This window comes from Melospiza melodia, chromosome 9 (genome assembly GCF_035770615.1).
Source record: "Melospiza melodia melodia isolate bMelMel2 chromosome 9, bMelMel2.pri, whole genome shotgun sequence".
In the NCBI taxonomy this organism is placed as follows: Eukaryota; Metazoa; Chordata; class Aves; order Passeriformes; family Passerellidae; genus Melospiza; species Melospiza melodia.
In genome coordinates, this window is record NC_086202.1 from 6,330,807 (window position 1) to 6,349,526 (window position 18,720).

Genomic DNA, 18,720 nt, shown 5'->3' on the forward strand with positions numbered 1-18,720 from the left:
GACAGCTAAGATAAAGCTAACAGGCAACAATGTTCAGTCTCAAAAATTGCACAGTCTTTCCAGAAAACATTCTGGACAGTTGCAACAGCTACTGAAAGTTGTTCAGCAAGGCAGGAAGCAGAAGCTTGTCACATGTCAAGACAAAACCAGCCTGTTCCTCACAGCAATGTAACGTTCAAAGCAAACACAACGCCTGCAATCTGCCAACTAAGAATTATTCAGCAAATAATTTCAAAGAGGAGATAGCATTTTCATAAGAAAAAAAACAACAAAATGTTTCCTACTTCATAAGCAGAAATCAGGGAGAAATTAAATCACCAAATTACCTGCTACAGTTTACCAGTGTAAACACAACTGCTCTGATCCTCTTTAGCAAGTACACAACTGGAAATAAGAAGCAGAATATGGAATTGTCGCAGTGGCACAGGCACTTGCATTTCCTTTTGAAAGGGGAGCCAGAATATCAAGGCTCATGTTTAATCAGATGTACTGTAGGTTCAGGAGGAAGAAATGAGAGGGAATTACAAATTACTGACATAGAAAAAATCCACCATATTTCTTGGAATTCCCTCTTAAAAAAAAAAAAAAACAAAAAACAAAAAAACAAAAAACAAAAAACAAAAAAAAAAAAACAACAGTGTTGATGTCCTGGGTCAGAAATGACTGGAAGAACATGTAATAGAGAAAGATGGCACAGATGAGCTTTAGGGGTCTGTATTAAAATTAACAATTGATTTTTAAACTCACTCTCATCGCTGTCTACAAGGAGATGGGGTGTTGGAGTATCCACCAGGAACACAGGATATCTATTTCAAATTAGAAACGCAGAAACAATTTTCTGAGGCCACATATTCCAGCTTTGATGGCTTTTTCTTCGTCAGCAAGAATTCTGGGCTTGCTTTTCTCATCTTTCTCCAAAGCTACACAGAGGGTGGCAGAAGAGGGAAAAGGGGCAGGGCACAGAACACAACAGGAACCACCTACCATCCACAGGGAGAAATCCCTTATACCACAGTGTAGTACAAAGGAGCTACATTTGACTGCAAGCTCCAAATACAATATTTTGAGCTCAAAATCCTCTAAACTAAATGAAGGACTAGAAATTCACGATGAGACATCCTCAGAGTGAGTGGATTTGGACAGAAAGCATGATAAAGCAGTGACAGCGAGTGTAAAAGATTATTATTACAGAATAACAGTGGATATCTATGGTGCACTGAAGGAATGGTACAGTTCTGTAACCAAAATGGTGCATAGGAAATAAAATGGATTTTCTAATGTAATGTTCACTAAATCATGGACAGTGACAAGCAAAACCTACAGTGCATACAGGCACTGAGCAGTTGGGGTGGCTCAGTGAATGAAAATCTGAGTCATTTTTGGATTAATGCTCTAACATAGTGCCAGGGGACACTGTGCTGCTGGAGATATCATTATTTCTCTGAGATATTTTGTCATTTATATCCCACGCTACATTCCAGAAGATGACAATTACCCTATTCCAAAGAGGACAAAATCAAAAGGCCAGCTTTCAGCTTGACCCCAGAGGGGTGTAAGAGGGAATAAAATATATCTGGTGCACCTTTGAGCAGAATTCTCTTCAAGCACAGGGGTGGAGGAGTTGAGGGGGCATCTCCCCAGTGCCTGCTCCACCAGCTGAGCAGAGAGGAGAAACATGAGAAAGGGGAAAGGTTCACACTCCTCTTCTCACATGCCAGATTGCACATAAGGAGTAGAGGACTAATAATCTGTTTATTTTTGAAAGCAGGAAAGGCAGATTGGGTATTGCATTGATATATGGTCTGCAGCAGTACAAAAGTTCTTCCACCTTCCCCTGTTCAGCTGTGTGCACATGTATTCCAGTCAGCTCCTGCTAAGAAAGAGACAATAACAAGAAATTAGAGAATGCCAATAAAAGGCAAGGAAAACGCACAAAACTTGCCTCTTGTAAAAATTCACTAAAGTTTTCCTAAGACGCAGCATGCAGGACATAATGTTTGACTTAAATTTCTATTAAATAAATACATTCTGCCTACCTAAAATTCATTTCTTGTTTTGATTTGATGAGTTCATCATGCTTGGTTTTTACTTACTGCAATGAAGATTATTCTACTAAAAGAGAATTTGTATGTGGTAAAATTAATTTCAGAAATATTCTGATGTACATGAGTCTCTCTGGTTTCCAAGAAGAACCCCGTGGCTTTCCCCCATGGCCTAAATCTCCTGCCGAGCACTGGCACCATAATTGCTTCTGGCTCTTCCAGCCCAAAATACTGCAACTCTCCCCAAGCACAGCAGCTCCTCCTGGGAGCTTCACTGTGGAACTTTTGGGAAAGATACTGGAGGATGTGGAAGAATGACAGCTGCAGAGTAGGGGAAGGGGTTTTCAAGTGAGAGGATGGTGATTTATCCCAAATAAATATAAATAAATATAAATATATATTTCTTTATAGAATATAAATATAAATATTCATATATGTTCATAAATATATAAACATTTATTTATAATTAAATATAAATAAATATTCATATATTTATATTTGACCTGCAGCCTTAATTGACCATTAGTATCTCAGCATCACAAAGCAAGGCAGACAACCACAGCATTTGTAATGCTTTCAGAAACTACTATCCTAAATGATCCATTTATACATTTTTGCCTAAATATATGCTCCCAGGACATGTATTGAAGTTACCATTTCCAACTGGACCATCTATTTTCCTATCAAGAAAAATCAGATACAATGTGGAAGAGAAAAGAAGTGCCAGCACTATGTTAACTATCACAGCATGCAGACAGCTATCATTGCCAGCCAAAAACTGAGCATCAATGAAATATTTATTAAAATTGTGTATAGAGATGACATGAGCTGGGCTCAGGCTAATGACTGGGTGTACACTGGTGATCCCGCCTTAGAAAAAGACAATAACAAGATGGAAAATAACTTGCTTGGCATTAGGTATTTTTGGGTAGCATCATACTTTACTCTCCCTAATGGCCTTAAGTGTTAAGTTTTTAATTTCCAGAAGGTCTCAGCGGTATAGGAACATCTCCCAAGGTTTCTTTGCTCAGTAACTTGTGAGCCATGGACCGGGGACTCATGAGTGAGGGATGGTGGGTGAAGTATTATCTGACCTGGCTGTTGGTTTCCCTGCTTTTTATGGCTTGCAGGGATGGGATACAACTTGCAACTCTGATTTTTTTAATTTTTTTTTTTTTGGTAGAAACAACGTTAATACCCATGACTTCACTTACAGGTGCGCATGCAAACACGTACAGTCTCCAGGTGTACCATAAGCAAAATTATGTGTCCTCAAAACAACTTGTATAATATTTTTATTAATATTTTTCTATTTTGTAATATTCACTCTCTCATTTAATTCCAACAGATATTCCAGGGCGGGTGGATGGGGCTGAAAAATAAAGACGTTTCCGAAGCGCTTGGCAGCAGGATGGGTTCCAGAGCAGCACCACTCCCGGCTGGCTCCGTGGCCACCCCCGAGCCCCTAATACTGAATAAAAATAACAACAATAGACGCCTTTAGCCAAGTACCCTCCTCTCCACAGCTCCTGCAAAGCTCTCTGCCCGCTCCAGAAACAAAAATAGCGCAGAATTAATTAACGGGCCGGGGCTCCCAGCCGGGAGGCGGCCCCGGGAGCCCAGCGCTCCGTCACGCCCGGGGGAGCCGCGGCCTCTCCGGCCCTGCCCGCGGGCAGCGGGGGTGCTCGGGGCGCCGGGCAGCGCTGCCCGGGCGGCCGGGAACGGCGGCGAGGGGAGGAGAGGGAGGGGGCGAACCCTGCCCTCTGCCCTCTGCCCGCCGCCGCCCGCAGCATGGGGAAGGCGGAAGCGGCGGAGCCGGCCCGTCAGGCCGGGCGGCGGCGGGGGGGCAGCGCGGCGAGAGGCTGAGGCGGCCGCGGCGGGGACGGGCGGACTGACGGAGGCAGGGAGGGCAGCCCGGCACCGAGCCCCCCGCCGGCACCGAACCGCCGCCGGCAGCGAGCCGGGACGGGCAGGGGGAGGCCGCCGCCGGCCTGCGGGGCCCCGCGGCGGAGCGGCCCTGCCCGGGGGATGCCCTGGGGGCGGCGCGGGGCCGGGCCGGCGGCAGCGGCGGGCAGGGCCAGGCCGGGCGCGGGAGGGCGGCGGGGCCGGGGCTGCGGCGGGACCTGCAGCCCCCGGCCATGGAGCCGCAGGTGGGGCTGCCGGGGAAGGGGGGGACCCGCGGGCTGGTGAGGGCCACCCGCGGCCAGCAGCGCTAGGGGAAGGACCAGCCGAGCCCCTGACAGGTGTCTCCGCCGTAAGTGCCCTTACGCAGTCCCTCGAGGACTGACAGACTTTGCGTTTGTTGTTATTGCTGCTGCTGCGATCCTCAGAGATGATGTTGGCGGAGCAAGCCCAAAAGTGGTTCCCAACTCACGTGCAAGTTACGGTCCTTCAAGCCAAAGGTCTGAAGCCAAAAGGTAAAAATGGCAGCAACGATGCCTACACCATCATCCAGCTGGGCAAGGAGAAGTACTCCACCTCGGTGGCTGAGAAGACTCTGGATCCCATCTGGAAAGAAGAGGCCTCCTTCGAGCTCCCTGGACTACTCATGCAGGAGAATCCCGAAAAATACATCCTGTACCTGATTGTCATGCACAGGTCGCTGGTGGGGCTGGACAGGTTTTTGGGACAGGTAGCCATAAGTCTGAATGATATATTTGAAGACAAGCAAAGGCGGAAAACAGAGTAAGTGATGGTTGGTTTTTTTCATTATTATTTGTATTCCTTGGACAGTAGCGCTTGGGGAGGGTGGGAAATAGTGGCCTTACTATGAACGTAAGTACTTCGGAATGAAATTAGTACATTTCTGTCATTGATTCTGTGTTCAAATCTCTTAACCTATACAGTTATGTCATTGTGGCCTGACCTCTTCCAGAGAAGTTTACTGTAATCAAAGTGCTTACTGTGCACAGGGAAGGACTGTCAATAACATTAACTTTTCTGACAAACTCTTGTGTGTAACATGAACTCATTACAGACTGTTTATCTAAGCATTTTTCTTTGTTGTGCACAGGGCCATACCCCCCCCATTCATCTCCTACCTCAGTTTGAACCATGCGTGAGACTCAGATGCCCTGAAACCTGGTGTGGTTCTCTTTAAAATTGTTTTCCTTCAGTTGCTTCAACCACGTGTCTTTAAATATTTTATATTTATGTTTTAGTGGTCAATGAACTGTGACTTAATGAAGGCTTACCACAACAGCACAGTGCTTTGCTGGTCCTGATTAATCTTAGGCCATGATCCCACAGGCTGCACTGTACAGCAGGCCTCAGCTGAGAGGACTGAAGAGAAATTTCAGCTCTTTTGGTAGCTTCCATCACTACCTACATAAGCCTTTGTCAAATAAAATAGTGTTTGCCCAGAAGTTCAGGCACTGGAATGCAAAAAATGGAATTTATAAAAAAAAAGGTATCATAGCAATTTATGAAGTTGAACTGTACTTATCTAATTCTATGAGTTTTTCAATTAAATGTGTAAAGTTGTTATAATTCCTAGGCAGGACATGGTTGCACAAAGGTGTTTGGCACCAGTGTAATTTGTCCTCCATGTGTGTGTGTAACTCAGACTGTAGGTATGAGAGTAGGCATGCCTGTGACTCCATGCTTTGGGTTTGGTGTGGATATGCTTGTCCCACAGAAATTGAACCAGAACAGCTTGGAGACCTCCAAGTGAGCTCTGTGTTGGCAGTGACATGGACGCTGACAGATCTGTCTGCAGCGGTTAAAAAGTTCCTGCTCCCGGTGCCTTTCCTCCTCTGGTGTCTCTTCAGAAGAGTACAAAGGCTCCTGTGCCCAAATCTCAGCTGTTGAAGTTAAAGTCTGGTATCCATAGTGATGGTGGCTCTGTGGTGAGGTGCTGGGCTTGGCATCCAAGCCACTAAAGACTGGTGTTGCTTGTCTGTCTGTGACTGTGCCAGGGTTGGACCTCCAGCAGCATTGGCAGTTGGAAATGGAAATCCTTAAGCAGGGCTTCTTGGTCAGACAACTGCTTCTGCTGAAACCACCTCAAAAGCTGGTCCTACTTAAATGCATGGCTGAGGTTGAAGAGCACCAAAGACAAGTCCAAGTCTCTTTGCCCTGGTGTTTGTTTATGTAAACTGAATTTTTTGCAAGACAGTATGTTCACAAACCATATGACAGGAAAGAAGTCTGTGCAGAATCTTTTTGTGGGTTCATTGCCTGGAGTATTACACTTTTTAATTCCTTACCTTTTTATGGATAAACCAGTTATCTTGATGCAATACATGGTGATGCCTGTAGCCTTAGGGTCTTAATTTCTGTTAACACTTGATTCAAGAAGTTTCACTGCTCTTTAGACATGTATCTTAAAAATTCTTGACTCATTAGTTGTAATTATCTTGCAAGTCAGTAGTCAGCTGCCTTAGTTGCAACACCTAGCAACAAGGTGAAAAACAAGGTGAATGAATGAGGGAGGAACGCTACAAAAAGTAAAGACTGTAAATCTAGATAGAAATATGTGTCCAGAAGCTGGAGTAAAAGATGTAAATTATTCCATTATTACTGTGAGTAACAAAGAAGAGGAAACATAGGCTCCTGCACCAGGTTTAGCAAAAGTAGTACTGGGGTCAGTCTTGCAAAATTATTCCAGAAATTTTTAAGTGGGCTAAGTAACACAGTCCTTGTGATAGTTAAACAAACATTCAGATCTGCAGTGTTTTTATAGGAAGCTATGCTTAGCAGGGCTCCATAGGTGCTCTTTAATTTATCATTTCTTCCTCTGAAGTGGGAGAGAGGCACTCCTGCTATGTGGCTGTGGAGCAGTTCCTCCTTCAGAGCAGCGCTGAAGTCACCGGGAGCTCTGCTGCGCGAGACGGGGGCCTGTGGGGGAGGCTTTGCAAACAGCCTGAGTCCTTTCTTCACAAGTTGCTTGAGCATTTAAGATTGCAAATCTTATTAAAAGTTGATGGGTGTTAGGCTTCTAGGGCCGAGCAGCCACACTTGTAAAAGTCTTATGTAAGTGTAAAAGTGCGGCTGGGCGGCAAGTGGGATTTTTGGCCGTGCGTTCTCGCGTAACGTTGATTTAAATTCTTACAAGGAAGGAGCCACTGAAAAGTCCAGTTTTGCCCTTGGTGTCTTTACCTAAAGAAACCTCAAAAATGTCCTTTCTAAAACTCACTTCCAAAAAAAAAAGTAACTTAATTCTTAAGTTTAGATGTTTTTGAGAAGTTTTTGTGGTTGTGTGCCCTCGTGCCATGTGGGTGGATCGTGGCTGTCTGCTTGAAGCACTCACTGGAGATGTGGATGCAATATTTGTGTGTGTGTGTGGGACAAGGGCAAACTTTCAAGGATAGATTTACGAATGCAATCTCAAACAAAATGCTCTTTTCCCCCCTCTTTATTAAATCCTTTTTGATAGAAAATATTCCTATTCCTGTGTTGGCAGTAAACTAAGGGTAATATATTTGGACCTGAAGACCTTCTAACTGTGAGTGTGGTGTGGGGACTGAGACACCCAGCACCTTTCAAAACCAAGTCCAATGTCTTTGTTACATTCTGATGGTTGAAAGCTATATTCATTGTTTCAGAAACACTAATCTGTTTTATTAAGCAATGTTTTTACTTTCAAATATGTTCAACAGGCTTGTGCTGTTATTAAATCCAGAGTTATTTTCTTATGTTGATGTAACCTTAACATTTCTTGCTTTGTTTGGGGATGAATGAGATCCAGTTATTTGATGAAGTGTCTATTGGTAATATTTCTACTTTTTAATATATTTAATAGCTTCCTCTTTCCAACACAGCTGTACATATGGTGCTGTAAGAGACAGACTCAAGAGTCACCAGGGTATTGCAAAAAAGATATTTAATATTCTGCACAATGCTGAACCCTGTCAGCAATTCCCTAGTGCTTTTTTCGTAAGGAGGTATGAGAAGTGAAGGCTACCAGCTGATTCTGAATTCTTAGGAAGACCATGGGGTGTGTGACATTTGGCTTTTTACATATTTTTTTAATTTAATGTTTTATAATTTGGAAGAAATAAATTTCAAAAATCATTGCAGACTCAGGAACATTATGTTAGGGAAAAATAATTATTTTTTTTTCTGTGGAGCTTTTTATGTTACTTGTCACATCTTAAGACAAATACTCCCTGCAGTAAAGTTTTCAGGCAGAGGCCTCATGATGGGATTTGTCTTGTGTTCTAAGAAACTTGCTCTGGCTCAAGAATTAATGAAACAGTGTAGTCTCTTTACTACAACTTGATAGGGAAAATTTTGTACACAGCATCGTAGATGTCCTTTTGCTTTCTGAAACTGACGATTTTTCAAATTCTTAAAAATTGCTGGAACAGTTAGGTCCAGATGCAGCTCAGATGGTCCCTCTCTAGATCTCTTCCAGAGACTTCATCCAAAGCATCTGCAGGATCCCAGTCCATTTTCTTTCTTTCCTGGTGCAGAAATGCCCATTGTACTGTGAAAGTTGGTAAATTTGTGTCTCTGCCATCTCAGCTGTAGTTGGAAATGGACTGGGACTTTTTACTTCTGCTCTTTTTTCCAGAGCTGAAAACTAGGCTGCAGATGCTGAAAGATTTGACTGAGGTTTTTTAACACTTCAAAAAGCTTTGGAAAAACTTTAATAGAAGTGTATTTAGCATAAGTTTTCAAATGTTACATTTCTGACATGGCTTTTATTTTTTGCAGTAACATCACACGGGGTTTTTTAATTCATCCTAAGAAATACATGGCAATTGTTTCTGTCTGCTCTTGCAAAATAAATATACCTCTTCTACTCTTCCATTGAAATGTAAATTATGATCAATGAACATATTTTTAAAGCATATATGCTTTTTTGTAATAATTTCCATTCAGTTATAATTCACAGTTGCCTTAATGCTGCTCGCAATCTGATTGCATAGCATCAAAACAAATTTTTGAGTTACCATGAAATAAAAAAAATACTAATTTTCTGACATGTCCTAATTTACTGAATTATTTTTCAGTTGTTTTTTTTACAGTGACTCTTAACTTTCCCAGTGTTATTTATTTCCTCTGCTTTTGCTTCATCTTTGTTACTCTCTAATTCCACTCTGTTTATTGTCTATTCCTTCATGAGCTTTCCTGGACGTCTCATTTTATTGCATGTTTGTCTGATTTAAGATGTGACACTTGTTTGGAACGCTATAAATTTGAGAAGGCAGGTGATTTTGTAGAGTTGTTATTTCTTATGGACATGGTGGAGGAGACATCTTTTATTTGTGATTTAGTTCTTCTTCTCCCTGGGGTCTATAATACCTCAACATCACTCCCCTCCACTCACACACAAATTGCAGCACTGTTTAAAAAAATGCTTGCTTGGGCATAATACAGTGAAGGAATTTGGCCTTTTCCAAAGATACTTCCCAACTTCTATTGATAATAAAAAAGAGTCAAAACCAGCTTCTCAGCAAGCAAACAAAAAGAACTCATGGTTGACCATGATCAGTACCCCTGTGTGGTGTGCACTGACATTAGTGCTGCTGAGCTTCCTGGAAGATATGCAAATGGAGTGACTTTTTCCAAATTAATGTGAATTCTTTCTTGGCAGCTTCTGTCTTGGATATAAACTCTCTTCAACTGCCTCTGCTCTGTCCTTTCTCATCTGTAGCAGCATAACAAGAGGGAGGCTTCAAATACATCTGGAATTATGAACAAGCAGACAATTAGTGAATAGATAATATATGGGCTCAGTGCTTGTTAATGAGTGGCAACCATTTTAATAATACTTCTACAAAACATAACACACTATTATTTACTCATGTTTAGTCTTAAATTTAGTTTAAACAAGAAAAATGAAGGGATGAGCTTCAGTAGTGGTGGAAATGGCAGGGTGTAACAGAAAATGGCTTTATTGGGGTTAAAGCAAGAGAAAAATCTTGTTCCACTCAAAGCAAAAGCGGGAAGAGTAGTAACTTGGAAATTTGTTAAAGGCACAGAAATAAAGAGCAGCCTGGAGATTCTGTATGGGTTGTCTTGTGGTACGACTCATGAAATGAAATAAGAACATAAGGAATGTCAGTAGTGAGGAACAAAAGAGAAAGATGGTTATGGGAGAAAACAAAGCTTTGCCCAGTTGTAGCTTTATGGACTTACAGTGATATTTTCAAATTATTTAATAATATTCCCAGCATTTACATTTTGATAATAAATCCATGCACATCCTCTCAATAAGTCATAACTCTGAGTCAGAGTCTGCCATCTGGATTGAAATGCTTCTCCATTTTCTGTGCACACATACTCCAATAACTGGCCTTAATTCTCGTACCTTCATTTAGTTTGTTTCTAACACAGAAGTATTCACACATAGCCTTTAGCCAAAATAAAAAGTAAACTAAGACCACTTTAATGACTTTGATTCCAGTTGATGGTAGCAAACCCCATAGTGAGGGTGTTGTGATAGCTGTCAGTTCCCATATGTTTTGTGGTGTTACAATGTCACTCTGTAGTGTTTATTTAAACTGCTTTCAATATCTCATTTCAGTTGGCTTCCAGAAAGTAAGCGTGTTCATCTTTGTGAGTGTCATCACTTGTTTTAATAAATAATTTGTTTTCTTCTTAATTTCCCTTCATCCACAGTGTAGTCTGTGCTCAGCCCCTTGCCTTAATTTTCCTACTTGCTGACTTTTGGGGCAGCCTCTTAGTATGGTATTAGAATGATTTATCACAAAACATACTTCTGCATTTTTCAAAGTGCATACTCTGCTAAATGGAAATGTCAGACAGTTCTGGGCTTTGGATGTTGTTTTTTATCAATTAGCTGTGGATATTTATGTTAGTGGGCTTTTGTGAAGCAAGTTTCTTCAGTGTATCTAGCTTAACAGTACACATCAACTTTGTTTTTGTGACAGCTGATGGACATGTTCTGTCATTGAGATTCTGATGGTCTTTTAAAGGGGTAAACTTAGAAGTATCTGCCTGTATAGAAAATTGTCATTAAATGTGTAGCAGATCAGGATGCTGATTTTTGCCTGTAAAATCAAGGTCAGAAGCTTTGGTGAATGCTGTGATGATTATGTGGCTTTTTGCAAAATTTCTTCAGTAATTTGTGAATTGAAATAAAGATTTTGTAAAATTCTTTGGGTTTTTCAGCAAAGCAAAACTAGATCAGCTCAACTGGTAGACTGAAGGCAGAGGGGTGTATTTGAGAAGCAGAAAGATGGGAAAATTCCTTCAATACTTTCCATCTTTGGCACTGTCCAGAAGACAGAGTTGGGAGATCATCTGTCATGCACAGGATGAATGTGCTGGCTGGAACACTTAATTCCTGTTGAAACTGGTAGATAAGTTACCCAGTGGTTTTGGAGGCTGTCAAAGTGTGTAATTAAAATGTAATTGAAATTAGGTAGTGCTTTTTCTTACCCGTGCTGTCAGCCCATCCTGCTCACTGTTACATGGTGAGCAGAACAGGCTGAGTGATGCTTCTTCAAAGGAGAGCGAGGGATAAGACTTGGAAGTGTCACATTCTGAGGCAGATTTGGAGGACAGATAAAATCAGAAAAGGTAAGGACAAAACCAGCTGAAAGCCTGTAAATCACTAGTTATTTAAATTAAATAGACAGGCCAGGGTTTTGTAACTTCCTCATTTATAGTAGCTTATTTCAGTTTTCTCCTTCACCCTTCCTGTGTGTCTTCCCCAAGGTGAGGGTTCATTACTGGTAGGACTGCTCCAGTTAGGAGAGTTTGCTTTTTCCACCCCTAGTTGTAGGTGTGGCCAGAATAAACTGATCTTGTCATGGGTAGAAAGTAGGCATGCTGCTTCATAGGGGTTTAGCTTTCCAGGGCTGCCTGGTCAGCAGGATTTTTCTTATTTAGCCTTGCACCTTGAGCTTCTCTTTGCACATTCAAGAAAATTGTCAGCATGCAGAGGGGCAATTTATAGAATACTTAAAAGTAAAAATTAGCAGAAATCTGTGCAAGACTGGCAAAGCCCTGAAAAACAGGTGAGAGAAAGAAGCAAGGGTTGTTCTGATGGAAGCCATCGGGAAAAAGTTGAAATTAGAGGGTGTATGGAGGACATTGCCCTACAGAACATTTGAAGGTGAGAGCAAGAAGAATGAATGTGATTCCAAAGGCAACAGGGCTTCCTTTGAAGTTGGGAAAATTTGCCAGACTTTGTACAAGGTCTGTTTAAATAAAGACTGTCTGCAAGACTGGATGTAATATTTGGTTATTAAGTAAAAGGGCATCTGCTCTCATAAAAGCCACCCTGTTTTGTTCATGTATGTTATTGGCTATTTTCCTACTTTGTACAGGCTTTCTATAGAATAAGCTCATGGCAGCCTGACAAATGGAGCATTTATTGTGGCTAAAAGTACTGTAAACAAAACCAAAATAGCAAGTTTTATTGGCTTTTATAATACATTTCAATTTTTTAAATTGGCAGTAGTATAGTGGAATTTAGTGTTTTAGGACCCAAATGTTGCTGTCTGAAAACAGTGGACTTCATTTCCCCATTCTTTTTTCTCTCCTCTCTAGAGCTGTTTTTTCTATTTGCTGCTCACGCCCATGTGTTGTCGAAACAGATTCTAATAAGAAACATTTATGGTCTTAGTTGCTCATTCACGTGCAGCTCCCCATAAATGCATTGCCTGCATTTGTTCTCATCTGTTTAAAAAAGTAATTAGTTGCCTTTGAATTTTGAAGAAAATCATGATTTGAGTCTGCTTCTCATATTGTCTTGTTATGAGCTGAAGCATATGGAACCTTCATTATAAGTAAAACAAGATAAACTCTCCAAGGTAACAAAGAAACCTCCTTGAAATGCCTCTGAAAATTAAATATCTGTCTTTTATACAGAGATTTGATCCAGCAAACATTATTCAAATAGAAATTCAATTGAAGACCAGAGGAAATTTGGAGCAAAAGAGTTTATGATTAAATTCTGTTGGAATCAGTAGCAGTGTTGAACCTGGTTCCAGCAGGACCTGCTGTTGTCTTCCTAGGGAAAGGAGAGTTTCTTTGTGTTCCCACCTGAACTTATTTTTAATGTCAAGTTCTTCCAGATATACTTTGAAAAGAAATGTAGAAGCTATGAAGGCAAGGTCTTAGTTGTGGGCTTCTTTTTAAGAAGAGGTAAATGTCAAAATAGTTCATTTGCCCTTAGCAGGTGAGTGCTGGTAATGACACAGCATTGTTGATTGGTGATAAGAACAGCAATAATTGTTAAATAAATTTTTAAAATAAAATACCTTCTTTCCCATAGCAAAAGATTAAGAATTTATGTCATGTACTTGTTCTAAAACAAGTTAGGTGTCATGGATAAACTTAAGGTTTTGATCATTTGGAAGCAGAAGCATAGAAAAATTCACCAGTTTTATCAGAGATATAGTGTTAATGTTTGAACCCTGTGAGGAGAGGGAAAAAAGGAATGTTTTGTTACAGTGTAGGCTGGGATATTAAATTTAAGTGTCCAAAAGTGAAGTCCTTTCTGCCTCCTACATTTCTCAAACCACTCATGAGCCTTATTTTTGCTGGTGTGTATATTTAGTGTGTGGCTGAGGAGCTGTGGGAGGACTCTCTCAGGCCCAGGATGGTTTTTGTTTGGGTTTTTTATCTGCCCAGGAGCTGTCTGAGGCTTACTCATTATGGCTGTGTACTGTTTCTATTCTTTAAGGGAATATGTGAACATATTTACTTTTTAAGAAGAGTTTTAATGAAAGTAGGCTATCTTGTCTTCCAGTTTTTGCAACATTATGTTAGCACAAAGACCATTGACTTTTGGTTCTGTTTTTGTTTTCTGTAACAACTCTATAGGAGACTTAAAGTGTTTCTGGAATCGGTTACCAAAGAATTGAAGCATTATTAACTAAAAGGAAAAACAATCCATCTTCTTCAGACACATATTCCAGGTTTTGTATTTCATTTAAAGTATATAAATGAAGTTACCTCACGAGAGAAGAAAAGCTATTTTCCTAATGATTTAATTATCTTTCACCTGGTTTGAGCTTCTGAGTCTACTGGTCTGGATTTATATTGTTCATTGCAAGAACAGAGGAGGTCTGATGAATTATTTTGCTTGGTATGAAGTATAAAATCTTGTGAATATCACAAAGCAACATAAAAAAGGGGCATAATAATATTCCTTATCCTTTTGTTATGTCACTTTTGGAAGTATTTTCTCAACTGAAAACATGTGATCTCTGCCTGAAAACTTGATTACAGCAGTCACCTTTAAAATATATTTATGAAATGTGAAAATAAATTGAGCGTTATTTTTCTGCTTTCCTGACCTTTTTTTTTCTATATTTGACAGGATTGAATAATGTATGTATAACTGTATAATCCATTTTGTGTCTGTGTTAATAGGCAATTTAATTTCTTAGTCTCTCCAATTCAAAAGTTACTGGTGGTCAGGCACTGTTGTGTTAGTCTGTGTGCATGGATTTCTCCTGAAAATGGGTTTTAAAGCACTTCTTTGGAGCCGGTGGGTCTGAAATGTGCCCTTGTGACCTTTTGAAATAGGGAAAGACTCTTGGTGATGGTTGTGGAGAAGGGATTGTGTGTTGGTCATTCATTTAGGTGAAGCTGTGGAGGGAAGATTGAGCCATAATTCTGCAGATGCTTCCATGGGACAATGGAGCACGATAGGGAAGGAATAAGACACTTGGATAATGATAAAGCTTTTGCTGGACCTGGCAAAGAAGCACACTTGGCTTTTTGAAACAGATGATCACACCTTTGATCTCTTTTCAAGCAGTGGGGATTTATGTCATGGTTCCAAAGGAAATATTTCTGAAGTTAATCCTGCTGGTGACCTGCAAAAGAGAGGATGCTGCTGGATACACCTACGTGCTCACTTGTGCCTGTGCAGTTTCTGTCAGCGTCCAGAGGGGAGGCAGTTGCAGAATTGAAATGGTGGCTGACTGCTCAGGGCTCTCAGATATTTCTTAGCCAGCATTGCTGCAGTTGTCATAAATCTTAACCAGTGCTTAGAAGGAAGGAAAGAGGGGAAAATGTTTGCTAGTGTGTAAACCTGAGCAAAATCTAAGGAGAAAAGGTTACTAGATCAAGTAGGTGCCACGTAGAATACATTAATATACATCACTACTAAAGGACTCTTGAAGGCTATAAAAAAAAAAAAAAAAAAGAAAATGTATCTGTATTTATAATTAAGTACAAATTCTCCTTCATAAGCAGATGGAAGCCCTTAACTTTGGTGATGTTTTGTCAGCTTCCAGAGTTGATTTTGATTTTGAAACAGGTGATCACTGTAAAGACCTTCCTCTTGCTTGGTTATTTAGTTTTGAAACAAATATAAACTAAGAAGTTTTTGCTGAAAACAAATATAAGCAAAGAAGTTGTCTTTGAAAACAAATATAAATGAAGTTTTTCAGTGCAGGAATGATTGAATCTTTGATATAGGATTTGGGTTTTCATTCTTTTAATTGTTCTAACCACATGCATTAACCAACTAACAGGAGTGTAATGATAGAAAAACACAAGTTAATTTGCTCTCTTTCTCCTTTAAGGTGGTTTCCCCTAGAATCCAGACAAGGGAAGAGAACAAAAGACAGAGGAGAAATCAATGTCAACATTCAGTTTATGAGGAATAACATGACAGCAAGTATGTTTGATTTGTCAGTGAAGGACAAAACCAAATCCCCATTTGCTAAACTAAAAGACAAAATGAAGGGTCGGAAGAACGATGGGACGTTTTCAGATACATCCTCTGCAATCATCCCAAGCACTCACACACCTGATGCAAATCTAGAGGTGTGTAGTGGTGAAGTGCAAATGAAATCAAAACCAAAAAAACCTTTCCTCTTGGGCCCTCAGAGGCTGTCCTCAGCTCACTCCATGTCAGACCTGACAGGACCCCACGTCTCCTCAGAGAAGATGAAATCCAGCACCGTTGGCTACACCCATCTTTTCAGGCGCCAGCTGGAGTCCTTTGGCTCTGTTGATGAAGGGGGTAAGTAACACTCCTGACCATTAAAATTACAGCTCACTGCTGTTAGAGCATTCACAATCTGTTGCTTCAGTTTATGAAGCACATACAAGGCCAAAATGTTAAGAAATATCGCTGGCCTATTTTTTCTTTAATTGCTGGTAACTCATAATTTTTATTTCTGAGCATAACAAATAACTTACATCGCTCATGATGTATGAAAGTTTAGCATTGTCTCTTATTTTGTCCTCATCTGAGAGTATATTGCATTCCAGAGGGGACTCTAGGCAAAATAGCATCTCGTGAGAAATAAGTCTAATTAAAAGGTCAAAAACTATCACCAAATTTTAAACCTGATTTATACAAAGAGCTGAAAATACTTTGAATTGCTCAAAGTTATTACGCAACATCATGCTATTGTCTCTAGAATGGCACAGCAGTCATAGCTGTCTTCTCTGTAGAACTTCATTTTCATGCAGGAAGCAAAAATTTCCTGTGGTGCCTATCCATAAACATTTCTGAAACATGAAATCAAGGCCACAGCTGTTATTTTTTTTTAATAGCTTAGTTAATCACCAGTGTTTTGAACTGAGGCTCAGTTGCAAAGCTTCTAGATCTAAGCTAAAATGGGTTTTCTGCATGTCATAAACTGTGATATAGTGTCTCATTGATAATATACTAATGACAGATTGTTTGCAGGGAGTCTAAAATCTCCACACAGAAGGACATTAAGTGTTGATACTTCTAAAATGAGCCAACTTGACAGCACAGTTGATGAAACTGCACTTGAAGCACAAAATGACCCATTTAATGTGAGTGCTTCATTACCCCAAAAATTTGCTACACTGCCAAGACAGAAGAATCCATTTGAAGAAAGCCCAGCAACGTGGGATCAAAACATAAGTCTGTTCTCCAAACCTGTCGAGATCAGAAAAGAAATTAAAAAAGAGAAAAAAGAGAAAGTTAGCCTTTTTGAAAGAGTGACTGGAAAAAAAGATAGCAAGAGGTCAGATAAACTTAGCAATGGGGGATCAGAGAGTTCTAGTGACTTGAAATCACCGAGTGCGTTTGGGGAAGCTCCTCAGGAGAGTTTTGATTATGATTCCACTAATCCGTTCATGGCAAACTTCAAGCCTACAAGCATGTTGCCATCTTCAAGGTAGGTTTTTGCTGTATTTCAATCTGATATCTTGAACATGTTATATAAATGAAAATGTGGAGTATTGAGGAACACAATCTTTGTGCTTTATACATGTTTATATCAGTGCTTTTCTGTTTTTATGTTACAAACTTTTTATATAATTTGATCGTTTCCTGCTTTGTTTGGAAGTGACTTTTATTACTAATATGTGCTGTGAAGGTTTTTGGGTGTTTGTGGAAGACCTTGTTTGTGCTTCAGAATGGGCTCTCCCTGAAGTCTTCTGCTTTGCCTGAACATTTGTTGCTAATTTATTACATTGCCCTAAGTCAGGTTTGGAGAGGGAAAGGTTTCAAGTGTAAGGGGAAGAGAAAACTGACTAAATAAAAGTGGTGCAAATGGGATTAGTGAAAAGAAATCCTGTGGATGTCACTATTTGGGGGGGAAAAACAAAGGAGTATTTAGGTTCTATATGTTAGAGTACAAGAATTAAAGAACATTCTGTTTCTAAATGGGAGAGCACCCACATGAACTCTTATCTCACCTGAATTCATTTGGCTCACTGCAGCTTTGCTGGGTTCTATGCATTGAAATTGCTGCACGAGGCAGCAGTTTATGTCTTGAGCAGAATGAATTAAATTACAGGGCTGATAAGGAACTTTGATTTAAATAATCCATTTTAATCTTTGTTTGTGTATCAATGCTTTACTTGTTTTCCTTAAGAAAAAGTGTAACTCACTTTTAGTTTCCTTCCTGGGTTCTGATACTAGTGAGAAAGATAATCTTGGCTGCCTGTCTCTCTTTATACATGCATAAATATATATATGTATATATTTATGTACACTGCCACCCACATACACTGTTCACAATAGATAAATGTTTAAGAAGTTAATTAACTTTCATTCCTTTGCATTCTTTATTTTTTTTGTATATAAATGACAGGAATTAGCAGTCCTTGCTTTTTCAAGGTAATCATTCATTTCTGTGTAATGACTTAAATTTGGTAGAAAATGCATTTGAAATTAAAATGCTTCAAACTGGAATCTAAAGGCTGTAAAATCAATCACTGTTTTAAATGGAAAACATAGTTCTAGAAGATTCACCTTTTCCTGTGTATTAATTCCTTAATTAATGACATGAGTAGTTTCTTAAAAGAAAAAAAAGGTTTTTGTTGTCTTGTTCTCTTAGAAGAGAGGGATCTTATTGTGTCCCATGGGTTAGAATGCGTACACTCCAGATTTAAACTTAAAATCATTTTCTTAACAAAACTAATCATGGATGTGAATTAGGGAAATGAACTGAGATGGAACTGCTGTAGAAAAGAATTTGTTGCTAGAAGCTCATCTGAGCTCAACAAATTATCTGCTTAGAGCCTTCTATGAGTCCAGTCAGTTCCTAGTGTCTTAAATGACGTGTTTATACACAGTCTTAGAATATTTTTTATTTAATGAAGTATTTCTCTGGATTAGCATAAGGTTATGTTGTAGCTTGGTTTGTCAGAAGTTAAACTTTCATTCTAGTAAGTTCCTTTAAATAGAAATAATTCAAATAACAATTAAAATTGCATAGCATTTAATTTTTTTAAATGAAACGCTGTATTCAGGGAGATGCTAGATATAACTAGTGAAATCTTTTGAAGTTCTTGAATGCAGCAGATC

At 39.7% G+C, this 18,720-nt stretch overlaps 1 protein-coding gene across 1 annotated transcript in view; it reads left to right on the forward strand.

The window, feature by feature from the left end:
• The first annotated feature begins 4,201 nt into the window (after positions 1 to 4,201).
• Positions 4,202 to 18,720, forward strand: part of RAB11FIP2 (RAB11 family interacting protein 2) — a 32,433-nt gene continuing 17,914 nt past the window's right edge. The window contains exons 1-3 of the mRNA XM_063163124.1: positions 4,202 to 4,727; positions 15,506 to 15,948; positions 16,624 to 17,083. Of these exons, the coding sequence (XP_063019194.1) occupies positions 4,375 to 4,727; positions 15,506 to 15,948; positions 16,624 to 17,083 (1,256 nt within the window). The 5' untranslated portion in view covers positions 4,202 to 4,374. The remainder of the gene's footprint in view (positions 4,728 to 15,505; positions 15,949 to 16,623; positions 17,084 to 18,720) is intronic.